Source organism: Xiphophorus couchianus, chromosome 2 (genome assembly GCF_001444195.1).
Source record: "Xiphophorus couchianus chromosome 2, X_couchianus-1.0, whole genome shotgun sequence".
Lineage (NCBI taxonomy): Eukaryota > Metazoa > Chordata > Actinopteri > Cyprinodontiformes > Poeciliidae > Xiphophorus > Xiphophorus couchianus.
Window position 1 is genome coordinate 12234611 of NC_040229.1, and position 22541 is coordinate 12257151.

Sequence of the window (22541 nt, forward strand, 5' to 3'; positions counted from 1 at the left end):
ATGGAATAATGAGGACTTCACAAGTGAACTGCTTAAAGTAAAGTAAAATTTTTCTTTATTAATCCTGGCTTTCTAATCTTATATCTTTAACCCACCAATGCAACATCTTAGAATGATGTTTGCCTATTTTATAAACTATCAATCAAACCTGTGTATCGTACTATAAAGTCAAGCAAATGCCATCTCTTTACTATTTTTTGAAACCCATTTATCTCTTACAGATAAACACAGGTTTAAACACAAATATCCAGATGTCATTCTTTAACAAAATCTGTGAAGTTAGATGGAGAAAGCACCCTACCTCTTATAATCACAAACTCAAAGAGAATGTGAAAATAAGAAAGTTCCTCCATTAATTGAGAAGACTAAGCGCTTCCCTAATATACTGTTGCAATAAAACATAAATTTATCTTAGGTCTAAACATTTTGACCAGAGGTGTCAATGAATGTCTCTCACATTATAAAAGCACAAAGTGGTGGACATTAAAGTTCACTTAAAAATGACTTCAGGTTTTAATATTCTTTACCCCTATCCAAAGTTAGAAACTTTTTTATCCAGCAGCTACAGCCAAACTAGTGATTATAATTAAAATGTTAGACAACCAATTGCTTTACTTGTGTAAATTATTTAAAAATGATGTGAAATGTTCTTTAATGCCTCATGTAACTGAGGAATCTTTACAGAACTACTAAGCCTGCAAAGACCTTTTGTTTATTTTCTACAGGCTTAAATCCTTACCAATATCAATCAGCACAGTAGATCTCATCTCTTTTCAAAATGATCAAAGCGTCTATTGAGTTATTGACATCATCTTATAGCAAAACAGACAGAAACTAAAAATGTTACAATGCATGTCAAGCAACAGTGATATTTTTAAATAGCAATAATTATATAATTACAAAAGAAATATCACATATAATGACAGCAATGCATATTCACGAATCAAACCAATGCAGAAAGTATATATGATAATAAATAAACCTAATCGTAAAGACAAGTCAAGGAGAAAAGCAACAAAAAGGGAGGCATTCATAATGACTTTAAAGTTGTTTTACCTCTGGGCCAAAATGTATGTTGTGATTCACTCAAAGCCTAAACTATCACAGTAATCTTGAAGGCTGTTGCAAATACATTAAACACCAAAAAAAAAAAAAAAAGACTATGTATCCTGTGGCCTCACTACAGAATCGCATAGCACTCAAGTAGGTGAGCTTGCAGGTAACCAGCAGACAGAGAAAGCTGAATTCAACTAACTGGGAACTGTAATGCTTAACTGCTCCACACAGATTCGATGCACGAAAACAAAAGGAAACAAGTGCTATAATAAAACATCAACATAATGAAATGTAATTAACTTAAACTAAAAAAAATAAAAATAAAAATAAACAGCTATAGCCTTTCAAATTGACCAGAAACTAGCCATGTCTTGTATGTGGAGCAGAAATTTGTCAACTGATCACTTCTGTCTAGTTTGTATTAAGTTTTGAGTAACACAAAATAAACAGTTATACATTAAAGAAAATAACTTTTTCAAGTTTGTGTGTGTGTACTTATATCTACCATATATAAAGGTCCAATAGTGAGTGCTAGCTGAACCAGTGCCCTTCATTCACACACTGAAACAGTCTGATCAACCTGACTTTCTCCCAATTAAGGTGTAGATTACAGAGTTTGAGCAATAAAACATGATTTACTGTTCTTTGATTCGATTAAGATGAGCAAGAAGAGAAAAAGCGCAGTAATGAAACACGAGGATCGTGCACTCTCTCCTGCATTTCTAGTGGCAACAGTTCCAAGAGGCATAGGAATGCTTCTTTCAAAAATAGCACACACCTAATATAACTTACATCATAAATAATTATTTAAAAATAACAACCACAGCATGAATGTGTTAAGAAAATAAATGTACAATGATGGCAAAAATAAAACAAATGGCCAATCTTTCTGCTGTCAAAACATTATGACAAAGATGACACCATTTAGAACATAAAGTGCTACACATTCTCCCGTGTTGCTGAGGCTCACCTTTCATCAACAACAAGCCTGTTTTCTTTATATTCTAAATATGTCCCGTTTGGTGTTGACTGCCTGGGGACTGTGCATGTATGCTGAAATAATGCCGTTGACATAAAATATCGAAACAAACTGTAAAAACCAGGTACAAAAGCTACAATATAATCAAAGACCACATGAAGAGGTGTGGAAAAAGTCTTCAGTATTCACACAAAAATATCAACGGAAGTAACGCACTGGACAAGAAGCGTCCCAAGTTTATATACATATGATAAGTAAAATTGAAAATAGATTTTTCCTCTCTGTACATAGCACTGTATTCTTTCATCTTCCACTTTCGATATTTACAAAGAACTCCTGTTCAAGGTCTCTCGAATTTTTGATGATTCAGTTCGACATGGATCTAGTCAAGAGAGATAACGTCAGATAAGGAGCCGTAAATGGCCGCCGCCGCCGCTGCCTCCATAGAGGACCGTGACAATCCAGAAAGGCCGTGGCTGTCTCTTTCCTTTTCGCGTTCCCGTAGACTGCTGGAAGACACCAAACTGCTGGTGCTGCCGCTGTTGCTGCCTCCATTGGCGGTTGCAAGGGTGCTGCCCCCAGGAGTGGCCGACTGCTCCCGTAGCATCTGGGAGGAGCTGTAGGGCAGGAAGCGGTTGAGGAGCAGGTCGTGGTCCTCTGGGGCAGACGCTGATGCGGCCGCTGCAGCAGCCATCACCATGTTGTAATGCTTCCAGGACACAGAGGAGGCATTGTTAGCCATCATCAGTAGAGCAACGCACAGTGCAAGCCATACGACATGAAGTAAAGTTTAACTCAATGTTTTAGTGGGGTTGGCTCAATTTGCTGCTTTGCCAAATCACATAGCCATTTCAGTTCTTGCGTCTATTTCATGCCTATAAACTGTTTCATACTCATGTACTTGTAGTTCTGTGAAAATATTTTGAAATATCTTTCATTCTATTATTAAAGAGAGATATTTCAAGTCAAACAGGTTCTAATATAAAACAAAGTGATACTATCACTTTCATTTATTATGAGGAAAAAAAGGTTTTCCAAACCAACCTGGACCTGTATGAAAAAATAAAAACACACCCCTGGATTTGAATCTGATTTAGATGTAAATATTGTAGCATGACTTCAAACTTCCTCTGAAAACCTCCAATGTAGCTAAATTGCAAAAAATCTGCAAACTAACTCTGAGTCAAAATCTCGCCACAATGATGTAAGAAGGCTAATTTTCCAGCTGATGACAGCTGTCACCACCAAGTGAGGCTCAACCACTTATTATATTTATGAGGCAATTGCTTTTTCAGAGCGGTATTAAATGTCAGTTAATTTTTCCCTTTATTACATATTTGAATGAACTGACCCAGAGTAGTCTATGAAAAGATAATTTTTTTTTTAATTTATCAATATCACAAGCAGCTCTTAAAAGTCCCTCTGATGGGTACAAAACAACAAAACCGATAAAAGTTGCCAACACTATGAAATGATAAAAATTACATTTTTACTTCGCAAAATGATTTTTACTGAAACATGTATAATGTATAAGGTATCATCATGGAATCATTTAAATAATATATTAAACAGAATAAAACACATTTCTTTGCTTTCACCTGTCAACATCATTCAATCCAGTGATGTAAGAGGAAAATTTATAAATAACGTACCTGATTGTCACTTTGGAGGAAGGAGAAAAAATTCAGATCTGTAAAAAAAATAAAACATAAAATTTTATTCACCTTTTTAATAGTACTCTGACTCAAGAAGCGGTAAAATTACTTGAAAATACACTTTTTAGTTGATTTGATTAAGTGAAATGAAGGGAAAGCACCAGGTTTACCAGGCAGATCGCTTGTGTGATAATAGTGGCGGTAATCCTGAATAAGAGGAGGCGGAGGAGGAATGTAGCTGCTCTCCACAGGGGGCATGCTGGGAGTTCTGGCCACGGGTGAAGCTTGGCTGTGCAGGTTCAACACTCTGATTACAGACAATGCAGCACAAAATCAGAGATATTTCATGTGCATTTCACTAAATTAAAAGAATCGTAAAGTATTTTCAGTATTTTCAATGCTAAAAGGGAAACTCACTAGATGTGTATTAATCCATAAACTGTAATCCTCAACATTAACCAAAATGTCTACTTGAAATATATCACTATTTGCCAGTAAATAAGTTTCACTCCTTGAGTTAAATTACTAAAATAAATCATTTTTTTGATTATCTTCTAACTTTCGAGATGTTTCTAAACAAAAACTAACAAAGTGATTTTGAAGCTTACCCTTTGTTTGGAGGCGGGGAGACCGGAGAGAGCGAGGGACAGACCCGTTTCGGAGGCGGCTCGTCATCCTGCTCGTCTTCTGAGGAGGTATCCAGTGTCAAATCAATCACATCCACTTTCTTGTTGTTGTCGTTAGACGACCCTCGTTTATGCTCATGCGAGTCTGTTCTAGACAAATCTACCCACAGAAAAGCAAAAAGAAAGAAACCTCACTCTGTGTTCGTGGATCGATATTGGATTGTGAGGCTGCGGAAAGCTTGAGCTACACACCGCTGTCCACGCCGTTGTAGGAAGCCGACACCTCCTGAACTTCTTTCTTTGACTTCATGGGGGCCCAGCTTCCGTCTTCCTTGAACTGGATTTCGTCACAGTCAGAGCAGCTGTTCAGGATTTCCATGAACAACCTGTGAAAACAAGCAACCTGTAAACACTTCTGACACAAACTTCACCCAAAATGTTAACTTTCATCACAATTTCGATCAACTTCCATCAAGACACAATATATATTTATTAGTAGCACTGAACAATATGTTAAAATGTAATATCCGGTGCAATATCCCTATATACAACAGTGCAATTTCTGTTGCAATATTGAAGAGGTTGTTATAACTGGAGCCCAATACATTAATGGTCTATGACGTAAATAATTTATTTGGCTGATTTGATGGATTGTATCTTCATGACCACGATGGCCGCAATTTAGTGAGGGAAAAGAAAGAGAGAAGTTGGGATTATTTGGATTAATCTCAGCTGAAATAATCCCTGGAATATTCAACAATAATATTGCAATAAACATGTTTTTCGAAAATGATACAACAGGTTACACGTTACACAAACTTTAGATGGAAAAGTGCTTCTTACATTCTGAAGATAATGAAAATATTCCGCAGTTAGCAGCACAATTATCCTTTTCAGAAATAATCTAATAGGATGTGGAGTTAAAAACAATATTTTAAGTTTTAAGAACAAAACTGAGGGGATAGGGTATTCTAGTCGTAACAGATATTTTAAACCAAATTTTAGAAGAGTTGACATGAATTACGATGACACTCACCCATCTATAATAAGATGCTCATATGGTGCCTTTTTGTCACAAACCGGACACACCCATGTCGGCTTCTTCTCGTTCATTTGGATATAAAGTGTAGCATCAAAGCACTGTAGGTGTGAGCATGTCATTGATCGGCAAGGGATGGTCAGCCTCATCTTTCCCAGCTGTACAAAGAGAGACACAAGAAAGCAGCAGTTAATAAAGTATGACCGACTCCTAATAATAAACCCCAAAAAGCAAGGTTTGGTTCTTTAATACCCCCTCTCCTTCTCTCTCCTTCTCTTTATTATACTATGTTACACAGCACAAATAATTTCCTTTTTAAATTAAAACCCTATTGTGATCACAAAGACTTAAAATGAGCAGGATAGTACTGAAGAGTATTTACAGGACAAAGGAGAGAAACTCGTAGACTGGTGGTCGCTATCTCACTCTCTGGATCCGCTGTCAGTTTCTCCTTGACTGTCAGATAGAAAGAGAGAAACAAAAAGGTTAAACATGTACTTAGCCATCTATATTTACCACAAGCAAATTTATGTAACCTTCAGTGAACAATGAAGTTAGATTAACATTTAGATGGATTAAAGCAACAAAAACGAGCACTAAACAACTGAAATCATATAGTAGTATAGATACAGTAAGCATATGTTGTATATGCCACTTTAAAGGAACTCTAGATCTTCAAAGCCACTGTGAAGAAAGGTTCAGAGACAGAGGATGGTTCATTTTAACATTTACAAACAGACCTATCTTATGTAAACAATGTAAAATATGGCTTAAATTCATTCCTCTTTAATGTGTTCTTAAAATTCAAGCGGTTTTGATGTGTTTTTCTTTGAAGGTTTACAGCGGGGGTCTTTAAATCCAGGCCTCATCCTGCCAAATTTAGACATGTCTCTGGTCCAATACAGGACAAGTCAAGCAGCTGAGTTACCTCTTCAGTCTGCAGTAAACTTCTCCAGTCCTGCTACTGACCTCATTATTTGACTCAGGTGTGTTGAAGCAGAGAAAGAACAATGGCTGCATTCATGCAGCAGGCAAATGCGACCCAAATCTGATATTTTTCACCACATCCGACCTATATTAGACTTTTTCATGGAAGTCTGAGCAGCCCAATTCTAATCTTTTCGCACACAAAAAAACTATTTGTACCACTTCCATATGTGGTACTAAATCAGACATGTATTCAATTGTTGTCAAAATGTCTACAGCCAGAACGGTCGAGTCACATTTTATCCAAATTTTACGTCAATTACTTAAGACATAGTTAAGACATAGTTTTATGACTATGTTTTAATTATGTCATAGTTTTATGACCAGTTTTATGTTTCATCTGGTCATAAAACAGCACCAGAAGAAACAAGACACAGTAAAACTGGACGTAAACAATGACTGAAAGTTATAATTATGAATTTATGGAATAAGTCTTTGTCAGTGGAGCACATCACAATCACACCACTAATACAGCACAGACACTTTTAATTAAAACTGAAAAAGGTCTTCTTAAACCTTTTGTGCTGTCATTAAAAAAAAATGCCATCTCTTCTATAGAATCCATTATGACACCGTCACATCTAATCTACCTTAACTTGGCTGAAATTGCACACAAGTGTGCATGATAGAACATTAAAATCACATTCTTTTCAAAGGATAAACAAGGTTTGACATCAATTTGTGATATTTTCTCAATGCAAAACTGAATACCTAATATGGTTTTGTAAAGACTTAAAAGCTTGTGATGAGCCTCAGAGTGCTCTTGTACTCTGCACCAGCAACATTCATAATCCACAATAAGCCTTTCTTGGCTTTCAAAACAAGACCAGAATTTGAAACAAAAGAAAAACTCAAAATTTGATACTTTGATAAATTTGCTGCTCATATATGGCTTTAAAGTAAGTTGTTTCTATTACCCAACATTTTTTTTTACTATTAAGCAAAGTGTGTACTTACTCAAGGCTCTTGAGTGGTCAGGATTCCTAATCCCTTTGGCCCGTAGTCTTTGTAACAACACTGCAGATGACTGCTGTCTTACCAAATACACCGCCATAGAAAAACACTGACCACAAAAAAAAAAAACCCACAAATGTCATGCAGACGGCTCACATATTGTTCCATTATTATTATTTCTCAACATTCTGACACAGTAATCTCACCCTTCCAATTTCTGATGTCCAAGACACCACAATAGTGTTGGGGACAGTGGTAGATAGCCGGACAAGAGACGTTATGTTTATAGGACGGCTGGGCCTTTTTGGTTCCACCCCATTTTTTGTGGGAGGGAGATATCCCTGCAAACAGAAAAAAAAACAAATAAACACACATGGTGTTTGTTTCACAGTAGCAAATTAAAAAGAAAACACACAAACACTAAACCATAGTAAAGTAAGGCTTAGACTTACTGGGAGATTACATGGTTTGCCATTAACTTTCACACACAAATTGGGGGGGAAATGGTCCTCTTGCGGACAGCTCGTCTCTGATAAGCAAAATCTGAAAATGATTAAAATCATTGATTAAGGTTTAAACAAATGTCTTAAGCAAGTGGATTCCAGTAGGCTAACATTTCCACTGTAAACAAGGTTTACTTCAATAATATAAGATTTCTTTTGTGACACAGGTAGAGCACTTCCTGAAAATGTATTTTATTGCTGTTTATAGTGAGATGAGAGTATTTTTACCAAAATGAAATGTGTCACTTAGTGAGAAACTAATGTAAAATGGGATACTTTTAAACCATAAGTTTTCAGACTGTCAGGCACAAAAAGGCTAAGGGACTTCTCAAAAACCTTTTCATCAGTGTTTTTCTTCGTTCATCTCTTCCATATAATGATCAGATTTATGGAGTGGATGCCTCCATCAACAGATTTTCTCCTCAAGAGTTACTGTGCTGTCTGTTGTTCTGATTGACGCTCTCCTGGCTCAATGGTTAAGTGGACAGCCATTTTTTAGTAGGTTTGGAGTTATCGCATGCTTCATTTTCAGGCAGAGAACTAAACATTCCTCCGTCTTCAACACTTGTGATATTGTTTTACAACTCAACTCCGCTTTAAACTCCTCTGCAACTATTTCCTGACCCGTCTGGTACGCTTCTTAGTCTTCAGGATGGTGTTTGTTTATTTACTAAACTAATGGATTCTGATTTTTTGGTTTATAAAATGGCAAAATGTAGAAAAGTGCCAGATGTATGAACAGTTTTAAATGGCACTTGAAATGACAAACAGGATTTCAGTGATGCTGTTATTGTTTTTGTATGTTTAGAGCCAGAGCTTAAAGTAGAAATATATCAAACACTAGACTGATACTCAAAATAAAGTGTGTGTTGGAAATACCTTAGTTGAACTTGAACAGCAAAGTCACATTTGGTCCCAGATATGTCCCTGAAAATTTAGAATCAACAGTTTATTACACAAAAACAAAAACAAATTCAAAGTTAGGAATTTTACACGTTGAAATAGCAGCGGCACTATTCACTGGTTGTGCCTTTCGGCTATTTTTTTCCTGCAGGCAATTTTCTCACTTACATTGAGCTGCTAATTTGTTGAACTTGCTGTGGTGTTAATGCAAAGGCATAACATGCTTCCTGGAAGCGCTGACTGTTGTCTGAAACTTTGAGAAAGAAGCCAGAAACACAAAGTCAGACAAGAAGCTACAAAGAGTTTTTTACGCACGCTTCTCACGACTCATTGTTTAGCTGTACCTGTGATCTCAAAGCTTCACTGGTATGCTCAAGCAGGAGGAATGTTATAACTATAAACACAGCTGAGTAGCTGCTTGTGGACTCACCCAGGCTTGTTGGCTTAATGAGCTCATCTAGAACATCGTAGAATGGCAATCTCTGGAGCTTGACGTCAGGGTGTACAGGGTGCAGGGCGGAGGAGAGGTGAGGCAGACTCAGCTCATGCTTAGGTCCGAGAAGAGAAACAGGCAGCAGTGATGAAGGAGAGCTGTGGCCGTCGAATCCTAGCTGAGCGAGACCAGTGGGCAAGCTGGTCGCAGAATGAACAACAGGAAGAGCTAGGTCCACTGGCGAAACCATTTTGGTTGGGAACCGCCGTCTGTAGAGTTCTTTGATCTTCATCTGCACAGCAGGACTGCAGCCAGCCTTGAGTAGGTGGAGAGCTTTGGTCAAAAGTTCATGTTTGCGCCCATGCTTATTCCGTCCTGCATAGCCCAACAACACTTGGAGCTCAGAAACTCGAAGGCTCATTACCATTTGCTGGTGGAAAAATGAAGAGTGGGGAAAAGGATCTATAAAAACTGGGAAAACGCAGTTTTCTACTCCACGATGAAACTACTACCTCTATCAAATATTCTGTAGCACTTTTTTTTCTTTAATATGAAACATTTCTAAAACACAGATGTTTCCATCAGCCTTCTCCTGCCCAATTTAATATAGAGGTAGTAGTTTGAAAGAAATGATCAGATTATCCATACTTTAGCTTCAAAGCATATGCATCTAAGCTTTAACTAATTTTTATTGAACTCCTTCAAAAGATCATTATAGTACATGTTATTGGGTAATGCATTGAGATCAAAGATGTAGTGAGTTAATAGTTTTGATGCATGTAATGAATAAGGTTAAAAAAAACATAGCCTTTTAAATATTTGTCCTGCCAATGACCAGTCACAGACGATTAAGGTCAATTTAGCATATTCTAATCTCTGGATATGTCATCTTATTGATATGTGAATTTAAACAATTCTGAGATTACTATAAACCTGGATTACTTTATCTGTTTCATCAGGAAACGAGTCTAGATGTAAACACTCTGATAACACCTTAGACCCAGCCTGAAAGAATGTTTTGTACGTTATACAAACAATAGCAGCTGTTTTATTATCAATGCATAAGCTTCCTTTTTCTTCTCCAAAAAATAAATGTCGCTTAACAGCTACAATTATGTCACAGTAAATGTCTATTATAAAGCAGGAGCAGCATTTCTGCACATATAAGTCTGGTTTCATTAAATTAAAGAAAGCACTTATCATACGGAGGGTACAATAACAATGTACAAAAAAAGGATGGAGAGGAAGATAACAGATTTAGTTAGCATACTCTAGCTCCCACTGGCTATGCGATGCTGTCATTTGCCCAAAAAGAAACCAAATTCTTCATGTTTAACCTTCGCGATGTATTTTTAAATAGATATACTTCCCAAGCATTATAATATAACAAGATTTGCTATCAGAGACTACCATTCCTACAAAAAAGGAAGCAATATTTCAAGTTAACGTGCGCTTCTCTTCCAGGGAATAGACATGGCCCATTTTTCAACAGATAACCGTTCGAACAGTAGTGTAAAAATAATCAAAGGTAGCCGAAACTGCTGCTTTGTTGATTTTAAAACACTGACAATCGTTACGGTTCAATCCGTAATGAAAGCGATATATTAGATTTTGATCAGGAGAACCGCAGGGGAAATCTAACGGGAACGTCGGCAACAATAACAAAGCTAATGCTAACGAGCTTAGCCGCAAGCTAACGGTATTCTGGTTCCTTCTGCTCAGCTGTTTATTCATCATATACTTTCATAACAACCCAACTCAGCTCTTTGCTGTCGAATACCAAGAGTGATGTGGCCTTAAAATTCAAGTTTCAGTGACTGAAACATCTACTCGGCAAGCTAATAGACAGAGCAGGTTTACCTTCAGTTCCGCACTCTCCGCCATCTCGTTACATTAGGTGCGCATGCGCAACACAATCTCCCTCAAGGGACTGAATGTTGTTCTGCGAATCCCAGAAGGGGGCGCTGTTGCAACGCTAGTAAACACTCGCATGTTTTTATGAACGAAAGTACAATCGAATAAAACGGACACACCAAGGAAAGTGTTAGTGGTTAAATAGTTTTAAACTAAAATTGATTATTATTTGTCGGAATCATCATACATTGATAATGAATGACTAATTGTTTTTGATAAACTGAACAATAGACATCTCATTAGTTATGAGAAGTGATAAATAGGTGAAAATATTACGATTTTTAGGATACTAACAGACGAAAACGTAGAACGCTGGGTGACTCTTTTAGTTAAAAAAAAAAATCAATATATTGGCTCATTTTATGTTACTTTACGGTGCCACAATATAGCTACAAGTGAAAACTTACTTCGACCAATCAGCAACATATTGATTATTTTGAGTCTAATAAAGCAGCACTTGCGCAGGATATTATTATTGGGTTTATTTTAGAAATTAAAATACAAAGAACTGCAAGTAATTACCACACCGACGCCAAAATGTGCCACATTTCTTCAATAAAATGATTTATTCTTCAACAATGAAAACAAATGTTACAGGGACAAATAATCTACTCTTATTATAATATATGGACGCAGATGCACAGATTTCCTCCTCTAAATTATGTGTTTTTCCATTCGTTAAAAACAAATACAACTACCAACCAGTGGATTTTGCTGTAATTTCCCGTGACTCATTTAAAGTGCATTAAATCCAATGTGAGTGACTGACCTAAAAAAAAAAGTAAAAGACAAAAAGTAATAACCGACTTATTTATAATAGAGGAAAAAAGAGGAAAAATGTTTCTGAACAAAAATAAAACGTAGATAATTAATTTCAAGATAGGACATTCACTGTCATTGCACTTTGCCACAAAAATGAAATGAGTTGATGGCATAATTTTAATAAAACAAATTACAACGTATGTAGGAAGGTTTCATAAATACTGAGGGTGGTAATACATTTTTTTTCCCCAATCTTACAAATAATTACAAGTTGGTCTGTTTTCAGTTCAGTTCCTCCATCTTTCCGCTGATGTTTATATTCCACTTAATTTTCCCCCCCCCAAACTCTGGTGTTTAACACAAGCGGTGGATCCTTTTCACCCATCATCTGCCTTACAAATAAATATGTCCAGTACTCAAGGCGGCAGCAGAGGAGATTTGAATGTGCAGGATCCCGTGCAGTGGCGAGGAGTTAACATCTTACAGGAAAAATGGTGTAAAGCGTCGTGAGCTTCTAGAAGGAGAAAAACAATCAATAGTGCACAAGCAAACGGCTCCTGAAAATCATAGATACGCAATGTCTGTTATTCACAATAAAAGATGGTTGAGTGACATTTTAAAAGACCATATGATGAAGCAATTCACGTTTTTTGTTGGCGGACTGATCATTGCTTTGAGGGTAATATATCTCAGGTATGCCATGAGACAGGACGCAATAGATCTTATTTGTAAATTAAATTCTTGTAAGTGTACAAGAATGGGGCAAACAGAATGGGGCAAATTGAGCTGAAGTGTAAATTACGCACATATCTTTGAACACTTCTGCTGTGAGTTTTTTTTTTTTTTTTTTCTCATTTGCTTTATTTTTCTCACCTCTAACGATGTGAAGCTGCTGCACCATCTCCTCCCTGTAGGAAAGCTCCCTTTTCATCTGATCTTGAAAATTATCTATGAAGTAAAAGTCAACATTAAATTTGGTGTTCCGCTCGTACGTAAGAAAGAAAGAAAGAAGGGAAGACAGGAAGAAAAAAAAGAGCTAAAGAAGCAAAACATAACTTCAGTCAATCAAAATAAATCACAATTAAAAAACACTAATAAGCATATAGTTACGTTTGTTTCACACTTTATTAACGTATTTGTTATCATTTTAGGTTTTAAAAAACAAGAAGCTTGGGTAAGCCGGATTGCAACTATGCATTGTCAGACCGTTAAACAGCAGATAGAGGGCGCTGTTCCCAAGCAAGAGCTACAAAAAGTCTTTTGAACTGTGACCAACGTCAAATTCGCGTTAACACAATTTTGAGTGTTTTGTTAATGAACACTGGTCAGAAATGTCACATGTCTATATTTAATTATAGATTTATCTTATAAAATGGTAGACGAATGTATTATTAGGAATTATTTAGAAAGAAGATCATGTTTACAGCGAATTCGAAGAAATTTGGAGAAAAAAAATCACATTTGGTGTAATGTTGCGATTTTGATAAACTTGTAGTGTTTTTGTTGTCGTTTGCATAAAATATATCCTTTAGTCAGAGTGATTGAATAACTCTAACTTTAGAGTTTGAAACAATGCATAATATCACATATGAGGAAAAGCAATATTTACATGTTATTAGAGCAGAGTTCAACAAAATAAAATAAGGACAGAAAAATAACCGCTCTGGTCAGATCAGATTATAAGAGCAGTTTAAGTTTTTACCAAAGCGATTTAATGGTGCTAAAAGATTTGCACATTATAAAGCAATTTTAAAGATCAGAATTACCCTCTTTAATCGATGTGTTTCGCAGAGGCTGAATACGTTCGTTATTTTTACTGGAAAAGCAATAGAAGTTCAACAGTTTCTGTTTCTTCTCCAAGAATATAGCACAAAACCACTTTTAAATGGTATTTGGTTTGGTAATTTTTTCACAGAAAAAATAGAACATTGCAGAATTTGCAAATATTTTAGAGGAAAATACAGTGCTATTATTTTTGTCATTAAAATCTTCTTTTTTTTTTATTAATTTCACCCAGAATTTCTTATGTGTGGATAGATTTGTAATAGTTTGAGAACCAGCCAGTATGGGAATATATACATTTTTCTGATGTACGTAATTCCAATAACACATTTTAACAGTTTTAAAACCCAATCCATGTCAGTGACAAAAAAAGAAAAAAGAAAAAACGTATTGTTTTATTATAAATCCTAAAATAAATCTTTTGCACTTGTTGGAAGACAGAAATCCAAATCATCGCTGCGTTAAAGTGTCTTCTTACCTTTCAAGCTCTGAAATTCGCGTTCTAGCTTTTTCCTCAGCTCGACTTGTTCCAACAGCTGCTTCTGCAGATCCTCTAAAAAAGCAGGCAAAAGAGGAAGCGTTAGTGGAGGAGCAGAGAAACAGGCGCTGGGAGCCTTTTGCATTACATCTAGGACAGCTTTCTATTTTTAATCACAACGACGAAGAGAAGAGAATATCATCATCATCTTCTTCATCACTATCACTTAGGATGAAAATTCAGAGCACAGCTTCCCGAGTCTGTTAGTCTAAAAATAAAGGCACAAAAATAGAACCCATCCTATGTTGAGGGCATCTGAGGATATCAGAAACTGATGAAGCTGAACCTGAAGGATCGTTCGAGATACCCGTTTTTGTTTTTAGTTTGTTTTTTTTTATTATTATGATTTGGTTTCAGATTGATTCAATTTATCTGTATCATGACAAAATATTGAAAATTTAATTGTTATTACTCAAAGTACACTGCTGCTACTACGACTACTATTAAGAATAATAATGATTTTAAAAAAAAACAGTCATCTTACCCTTTGCTAAACTTTGGAGCTCTCTGCGTAACGGCGCAACTCTGGCTGCCGCGTCCTCGCCTAAATTCACACAAATTAAGTTTCAACATTTTGATTATTCATTCTGAAAACAAAGCGTGCATCCATACACTCAAACAGAGCTTCTAGCACAGAGAAAAACTTTTTTTCTCACGAGCTCACCCTCATCCGGCTCTCGCTGGCTCTCCTCGCTGCTTTGTCCATTAAAAGATTTTGTTTCAATCTCCTCCACTGTGGAAGACGGCTCTTCCTTACTTGCGCTCTCGTCTTGAAAAAAAACAACAAATAAACAAAATTAAATGAATATAAGTAAAAAATAATCTATTTGCCGTTTTGCAGCATTTTTTAAAGTTAAAATTGAAAAAAAAAAAAAATCTACCGTTTGTAGTCAGTACTGCCGTCAGGTAATTGGTGGGTCTGAATTGATACGGGCTGCTCCTTTGTTGCAGCTCAGCTCTGTCCGGTGTGTAAACCTGAAGCAAAGGCAATCAAGCTCAGGACAATATTCGAAATTCAGTAAAAGGAAATATAAAAATAATATGTGATTGAAATGCACGCAGATAAACTTTATTTTAGATTTATTTCAAAATAATTGGATTATTTGTGATTGTTTTTTTCTTTTTTCTTTTGAATTATTATCAAATTTCCTCCACATGGGAAAAAAAAGTAATTTTTTACTTTTTTCCCCAGACAAATAATTACAGACTACAATATAAACTACAGACAAATAATTAATTAAAAATCAGCAAAAAAATAATAATAATCTAATGTAGTATTTTATTTAAAAACGGCTCACTTCTGTGAAAGGTGCTGCTATGTGGTGCTCTGGTAGCTGTTTGCTCTGCAGCTCTCTGTCAGAGGACTGGGCCACCTGCAGGCTCATTTTCTGCGCCTCATTCTCGCTTCCCTCTGCGCCCTTTGAGGACTCTGAGTCTTTCGGTGAAGCGCTGTGCGCCAAACCAAGAGGAGTCCGAGGCCCGGGATCCTCCTGCTCCTCTGGCGATCTGTTCGTCTCCACGTCTACGTCCGGCTCACCCTCGCTGTCCACGCACGGGGACACAGACCGGTAGCTGGAGCTCTCGCTTAAAAAATCAGGTGATAAGTAGCCGGTGCGGCAGCCGTTGTACGCGCCCCTGCTGCCGTACAGCTTGGCGATGCAGTCAGCGTCTTTAATGACGGGCCTGAATGCGGACACGTAGCTAAGTTTCCGCGCCGGGAGGCTCATTCCTTCCGTGGGCCTCCCCTCGTCCCCGGATTTGTCGTCTTCGTTACGTATGGACTGGGTGCTGGAGCAGCGGTCGGTGTCCACCACGCTGTCTTTGGACGTGTTGGTGCTGCGGTCGCTGCTTTCGGAAATGTCCACCTCTGTCTGCCTAGGGCACAGCAGCTCAGGAGGGGGCTTGTGTGGAGTCTGTGCGTATGGGGGCATGGGCAGCGGGCCCGCAGCGGGCCAGAACATGGGGAAGGAGGGGTAGGCGCTGTCCTTGGTGCCAGGCCACAGGACGCCAGGCAGCCCCGCTTTGCTCTGCTCTCCCATTATCCCGTCATCCTTCTTCTGGCACAGACCGAAAGCAGGGAAGCCATAGGGATGAGGGAAGAGCGGCGGAGGGATTTTCTGTAGCATCCCGAAGCCTTTACTGGGCACCGGAATGACCGGGTAGCTGCGGGCGCTGGTCATAGCACCCCGAGTGTCTTCACAGCTGAGGATTTTTGCGGGGATCTCCGGCGAGTCTCGGGATCGATTTGGCCCATGCAGCTTTAGAGGAGAGTTGGACCCAGATCCACTCCCCGGCAGCGTCCTCTTGCGACTTCCCCCGTTGAACATGGCCTTCACGTCTTCCCACGCGTGCATGATCTCCAAGGGACTGCTCTTGTCTGTCAGCTTGAGGTGTCGCCTCCAGGAGTTGAAATTAGCGGCATCCGGTTGCGTGTACTTTGACTCCGGCGTGCGATGGGAGTGAAATATAAATTTATTCGGGGAGAAATACATGTTGCAGTAGGAGCACTTGATGCACTTGGCTCTGGAGCTGTTGTATCTGGCCGGGATGAAGTTTCCTCGGCTTCCCCAGGCGCACTCGTGAGACACGTCGAAGGCAAAATTTTCGGGAAGTTTTGGAGGCGAGTGCGCTCCCAGAAACGACTTACAGAGTCTCTCAGCCTCCCGTTTGGTGATCATCCCGCAGCGCCGGGAAGAGATTGGCATCGCCCCGGCTCTCCGCAGGATCTCCAGCTGCACCGGGGTGCACTGGACGCAGGTGATGCCCAGGGCCACGCGTCGGTTGTGGATCTCGTTGTAGCTGTAATTCTTCAACAACGTGTTTGATATCTGCGCAAGGCAAAGTCTCTCCTGGCCATCTATCACCAAAGACACGATGGGTATTCCGTACAGAATCGTCTCGCCGACCTGGTTCGGTTTCAAGTTGGTACTGGGGTAGGAAAGTTCTTGTTTGGAGTTTGGCGAAGAGCTAGTGGTGTCTCGTCCCGTAGGTATGGAGTCCATCCTTGGAGACCTGGAGGCTGCAAATATGACATTTAATTTGGACACGAGTTTCTACACGTCTTTACAAGAGTTTTAATTAAGACTTTTTGCTTTTAAAAACCTTATGATTTTTTTTACGCGGCTTGTATGTATTTTATCACAAGTATTTCTACAACGCAGTTTTTTCTTTTTACCATGACTTTTTAATTCTTACAATCATGATTGAGCGTTTCAATCCTGCAAACTACAAAGATGACAAGACATGCGTGCAGCTTCCAAAGTAGCCTCCATCTGACACCCAGACAGTATCTGTGCTCAAGAAATCGGTCTCCTAAACTCACCTTTGACGGTCCTGTTCAGATCACCTCCGAAATCGAGTGACTGTGATCGAATAAATGCCGGATAAATATTAAGAAGTCTGTGCTGGAGGTTGCAAATATGTTTGCTTTAGGAGCGGGACGCCTCCCTCCTGCTCTGTGTCCTCCCGTCTCTCTGCTGCGCGGTCTGTGTGCGCGGACGGTTTGTGTTGCGCCACCAGGAGCAGCGGTGTCCACAAGGCACGCAGACTGTAGTACAGACCGCCCTCCCCCCACCCCCTCCTCGCCTAACAGTCGCTTTACCCCCACCGACAACGACAGCAATCAAGTGACTGCAAAACTTAAGGCAAGACACTCCCACTTCCACGAGCAGCCCGCATTAAATATGGATTCATGACCAATGAGGATGATTTGGTGTGAGCCTGAAGGTCTGTGCTGAACTCTAAGAGGAGCTAAGTAAACAAAGTAAGCACTTTATTCGAAGCGATATAAGTTAAACGCTCTTTACAAACGAATATTGGGTGTATTTGTTTATAGAATAAACGGGAGTCTGCATGTGGGATTCACTAAAACAGCAGACCCCCCTCTGACACATTGTCACGCGCGTGGTGGATGAATGCTTGGCGCAGGCCTCCGTCACGTGCTGGGTTCCCACGTATTCACAGTTTACAAACTACTCGTGCCCGGAGAATAATATTAAGCAGCTGCTCTGAGGTTCCCTCTGTGTGAGCTGCTTTATGGTGTTTTTGCCCCCTCGGCTCAGAGAAAAGAATCAGACACAATGCGCCATCAGCGACCGACATTTAAACTTCCTGAAAGTCAATAAAAGGTTTTGGGTTAATCATTTTCATGTGGCCCCCGCGCTGCGACAGGCGCTGATATAATATTGATGAAGGTAACGGGACACGTTCTGCTTGGCCTCAGTGACACCAGCGGGACAGAGCTGGACACAGCAATGACAGTTTGTGCGTAATTATTTACTCAGTGGGGGAAGACGCAATGCTGGAGCAGTAATTGAAATAAAATTATTATTATTATTATTATTATTATTATTATTATTATTATTATTATTATTATAGTCACCCTATTATATTTTTCAAGTGATATTCAAACATGAATAGTAATATGAGATATTTGTTAAAGAATAAGTTAAAACATCTTGCCGCAGTAGTCAGTACAAAATTTAGATGAAAACACTGCTGGTGATAAGATCAGCGGATTGTGAATTTATGAGAAACTCCAAAAATTAAAAATGCATACATATTTCTGTGTGCCTTTTCTTATAGCATTTGTAAATGTAATGTTTTTATGTATTCTATACATAAAAACACATTCAAATTTCAATTTTAACTTTAACACATACATTCTATACAGCACTGTGACCTTAAAAGTAAAACTGGATTGGAATAATTTTTTTAAAAAACACTTTCGTGGGAATTTGGGTAAAATAATTAATTATGGCTCATATGTTTGAATTTGCAGGTCTCGACTATAGTAAATAAATAAATAAATAAAACCTTGCTTCCAACATATTGAATTTAACTCAGAAGTTATTAGCGTAATATTCAAATGTAATTAATGTAAACCGCACCAGGTTTGTTGTTGTTTTGTTTTTAAAATAATTTCCACATATGTCAATCTACAAATCTCATTCGCTTTTGGGAAAGAAGCAGAATATTTTAAATTGATTTATGAAAAAAAAGAAGAAAACAATCCGTGTAAGAAAAGAAACAATTTGAAACAGGCGGATGAAAATGTGAACAAATTTAATGGGAGTACAGCTTTGCCCTTCACCTGAACGTCACTGAACATCAGTGAGGGGCATCAGCGCAATGGATCGTAAAAACGCAGGGTTTCATTGTCAGTGACGTGAATCAATCCAAATGAAGGTCAAGGATACTAAACACTAGTTCAAGTGCGCAAAACAATCTAAATAAACCTTTTTACAATTCTTAACGTCATCCACTTCAGGAATACATTTCCAATATTGGCCTATATTTTAAAAGACAATAAATCCGATATTATTTTTCCTAAGCAAATGATGTGCACTTAAGAAGAAAAAAAAAAAAAAAACTACAAACCCCAAAAAATCAAAACATAAGAAAAAGAAAATAACTTAGTGAGGTTAGTGTCAGGTGCGAGCTGATTCCAGCTCTCTGTGAAGCAGAACAGCTCATTTAAAAGTGTCTCTGTATTAATCACAGCGCTGCATCAAAGTATGATAATCACCTGAACACTCTATTAAAATAAAAGTGGCAGCCCAGGGGAAATCTTACCTTGCTCTTTAATTGTTTTGAGTCTTTGATAGGCTTTTTAATCTAAGATTAATTTATGCATTCTTAAATAACCCTACATATGATTAATAAGCTTGAAAATTAAAAGGAGACTGAAGCAATTATAACAAGTGGTTGGTCATCACCTCATTAGATGGTGTTAGAATGATGCAGTTGTGAGTGTGAATGTTTTCCTGATTGGGTGTGACAATAATCAGGAGGCTTTTTTTAAGGAAAATGTGCTGCAGGCTAATTATTCTGGATCTTTCCTGTTTGCTCTCATGTCGTAATGAGTCAGGATGCAGGATTTGTCACTTATGGCTGATCAGAGGCAAGAATGGACGGCACAAGTGACTCTAAGATGTCGAAGCACAACTGCAAGAGGAAGATCAGCTGTTTGAGAGGCCACAGGAGAGGTGTTGAGAAAACAGTAAGACTTGCTAAATGGTTGCTAATGCGTAAACAAGACATCACCCCTCTCCTGCTTGGATGTTTATTTGTCTCCTAAAAGCCCACCCCTGGGTCTTGACCCCCACATCGTGCACCGCTAAACGGAACATTTCATCTTCCAAGGAGGTGGAGTGTAGCGGGTTAGTGTGTGTGCATGTATGTGTGTGAGAGAAAGAGAGAAAAGCGAAAAGGAGTGAAAGTGAGAGAGAGAGCGAGAGAGAGGGGTGGGGTGGGGTACATCACTGCATCAAATGAGACTGAGCACAGGGACCCTTTTGTCACAGAGCGGGACTCATCTGCCAATGGTGAGCTGTGAGGTCCTGGGGGAAGGCCGGAACAAAGGTGCTAAAAGGCTGCGTGACAATGAGGGTGCTCCGAGGAGAGCCTTCAAGAGTGGGACAGAGGCTGCATGGGACAAGCTGTGCCAATCACTCTGCAATTATTACTATTTGTAAGTGTGTGTGTGTGAGTCTCTGTGTGTGCTATCCAGGGGCCTTGTGTGGGCATTCATGGAGAGGAGCAAGGACACATGCTGCCGTGTTTCTCTGAGCTTTCCTTGTAATGCAGAGCTGAACTGAAGCTCTTCAAGGCAGTAATCTGGAGGTAATCAACCGTCTTTTTGGTTCGACAAAGTTAACCTCCCTTGCTTCATCTCATCCACTGCTAAAAAAAAAAAAATTACTTTGAAACACTTGGAAAGTTTATTAGCCAGTAGGGTTATCTGTAAAGCAATATCTTCTGGTATGTTAGAAAGGGTCTCGCTGACAACGAGCCTCCATAAGTCAAGAGAATGAAGTGTACAACTGTAGTGGTTTGGAGGGAAGATTATTTATTTTCCTTTATTAAACAAAGAAATCAACACAGCACCTTGCAAATGTGTCAATACATGTTGAACTGAAACTGAGTCTTTTAGAATGCTTTTCTACCAGCTGTGCACATGTACACACTGAAGATTTTTCTCAGTTCTCATTGGATTTAGCTCTGAACTTTGACTATGCCATTCAAGCAAATATATATGTTTTGTCCTAAGCCATTCCCTTGTAGCACTGGGTTTAATGTTTAGGTTTTTCAATCAAAGCCCCCATAACAGGCTTTATTGCAATTTAATTAGCTATATTTGTCTTCCCATCAGCTATGTGACGAAAGTCACTATCCCTTCTGAAGAAAATAATCCCGACAGCATGACGCTGCCAACAATGTTGGCAATTCTTGTTTTGCAGTTGCAAAATACTCAGTCATTTTTTACTGATGAATTTAACATGGCTGTATAAGACACCTAGAGCTTCTTTTTTGTTTGTTTTCTAACCTGACCTCACTCTAAACCTCAGGTCTTCCAGTGTGCTCTTCCGTCTCCCTGATGCTGTTTGCTCAACCAACAAACCTCCGAGGCCCTCACACAACAGCTGCATTTATAATGAGATTAAACTATGCACAGATGGACTCCATTTATTATGCAACTGTTAAAGGCTATAGGTTTTTATTTAGAGATGTCAGAGTAAAAGGGGTGATTTGAAACATGGACTACACTGTTCAGAATTTTCTGTGTAAAAAAGTGTGAAAGTGTCATTCTTCTTCCCCTTTACTACAATGTTGGTATTCCATGTAAAATAAGCTACAAAATCCGCTAAAGTTTGTGCATGTAATGTGAACAAATGTGAGAATTTGTATTAACTATTTTTAAGTAACTCTTGATTGCTAAAAGCATCTCTTAAACTTATTTTTGTCATTCTTGCTGCTTTTATATGGTGGGGATGTAAATTTTGCGTGTGCGACAGTGCAATAAAAGGAATATGTAGAAATTTGTCTACATCCCAACCCCAAGCAGTTTTCAAAAGTGTAATGAGGAGTCAAGTGAGAATGGGAATTATCGTAATGATAACAAAGGTCTATGCATCATAGCTGGGGGCTATATTGTAGGGCATTACCATAAAGATGTGATGTGCTTGTATTGGAGGTTTTATTTTTCCTTTTTTTCTTTTTTTTTAAGAGAGAGCAGGCCAAAGCGATAATAACTATTAGTAGATGACAGTGCTTTGCTGGATTCCAGCTGTGGAGCCCAAATTTCCATACAGATAGAATGGCTCTGGGTGGATGATATGCGAGTGAGGGGGAAGGAGTCGGGCGACTCCATAGACTCGTTGGGGCGCACAAGTGCATCGCGCACGCTCATGGCCGTGATGAGGAAGTGGTAAATCTCAGTTCTGGACTGGTGTTCCCCGGTGATTTTCTAAGGGAGGGGGCAGCGGGAGGGTCTTGAACACCCAGTCAGTCTCTGCAAAGGAACTGTCTAGGGTGCTGAAACATAACACTGTTTCCCTCTGCAGACAGCTTTCAAAATCTGGAAGTGTAAAGAGCTTATATGTGTGTGAACAGCAAACCAGAGATTTCC

The 22541-nt window shown here is 38.7% G+C and overlaps 2 protein-coding genes and 1 long non-coding RNA gene across 4 annotated transcripts; 1 reads left to right on the plus strand and 2 right to left on the minus strand.

The window, feature by feature from the left end:
* Positions 1-766: 766 nt before the first annotated feature.
* pias1b (protein inhibitor of activated STAT, 1b) lies at positions 767-11057 on the minus strand. The gene is made up of 14 exons (XM_028043897.1): positions 10996-11057; positions 9133-9565; positions 8871-8955; positions 8679-8726; positions 7749-7839; positions 7503-7637; positions 7300-7405; positions 5738-5811; positions 5353-5513; positions 4569-4702; positions 4299-4476; positions 3861-3997; positions 3688-3725; positions 767-2744 (listed from the first exon to the last, which is right to left on the minus strand). The coding sequence occupies exons 1-14, from the start codon at positions 11017-11019 to the stop codon at positions 2418-2420; spliced, it is 1971 nt and encodes a 656-aa protein (XP_027899698.1). The 5' UTR covers positions 11020-11057; the 3' UTR covers positions 767-2417.
* Positions 11058-11732: 675 nt separating this feature from the next.
* On the minus strand, positions 11733-17687 carry skor1b (SKI family transcriptional corepressor 1b). 2 transcript variants are annotated; one of them, XM_028025728.1, is made up of 8 exons: positions 17454-17687; positions 15430-17150; positions 15013-15106; positions 14796-14900; positions 14616-14675; positions 14072-14146; positions 12685-12759; positions 11733-12325 (listed from the first exon to the last, which is right to left on the minus strand). In XM_028025728.1, the coding sequence occupies exons 2-8, from the start codon at positions 17131-17133 to the stop codon at positions 12228-12230; spliced, it is 2211 nt and encodes a 736-aa protein (XP_027881529.1). In that variant the 5' UTR covers positions 17134-17150; positions 17454-17687; the 3' UTR covers positions 11733-12227. The 2 variants fall into 2 exon arrangements, with proteins under 2 accessions (XP_027881529.1, XP_027881538.1); XM_028025737.1 differs by having other exon boundaries at positions 11733-12322; positions 17454-17686.
* Positions 17688-18871: 1184 nt separating this feature from the next.
* Positions 18872-21951, plus strand: LOC114149716 (uncharacterized). The gene is made up of 2 exons (XR_003596572.1): positions 18872-20755; positions 21481-21951. It is a non-coding gene; the product is annotated as an uncharacterized LOC114149716 (long non-coding RNA).
* The last annotated feature ends 590 nt before the right edge of the window (positions 21952-22541 follow it).

What these genes read in the sequence shown, in the direction of transcription:
- skor1b (XM_028025728.1), bottom strand. Translation starts at nt 17,133, where the DNA reads ATGGACTCCATACCTACGGGACGAGACACCACTAGCTCTTCGCCAAAC. An exon ending in CCAGCGAGAGCCGGATGAGG is followed by an intron (nt 14,676 to 14,795) that starts GTGAGCTCGTGA and finishes GTGTGAATTTAG; the next exon opens with GCGAGGACGCGGCAGCCAGA. An exon ending in GCAGCTTCACATCGTTAGAG is followed by an intron (nt 12,326 to 12,684) that starts GTGAGAAAAATA and finishes TTCTCCTTCTAG; the next exon opens with AAGCTCACGACGCTTTACAC.
- pias1b (XM_028043897.1), bottom strand. Translation starts at nt 11,019, where the DNA reads ATGGCGGAGAGTGCGGAACTGAAG. An exon ending in GGACATCAGAAATTGGAAGG is followed by an intron (nt 7,406 to 7,502) that starts GTGAGATTACTG and finishes TTTTGTGGTCAG; the next exon opens with TGTTTTTCTATGGCGGTGTA. An exon ending in TCACACAAGCGATCTGCCTG is followed by an intron (nt 3,726 to 3,860) that starts GTAAACCTGGTG and finishes TTTTTTTTACAG; the next exon opens with ATCTGAATTTTTTCTCCTTC.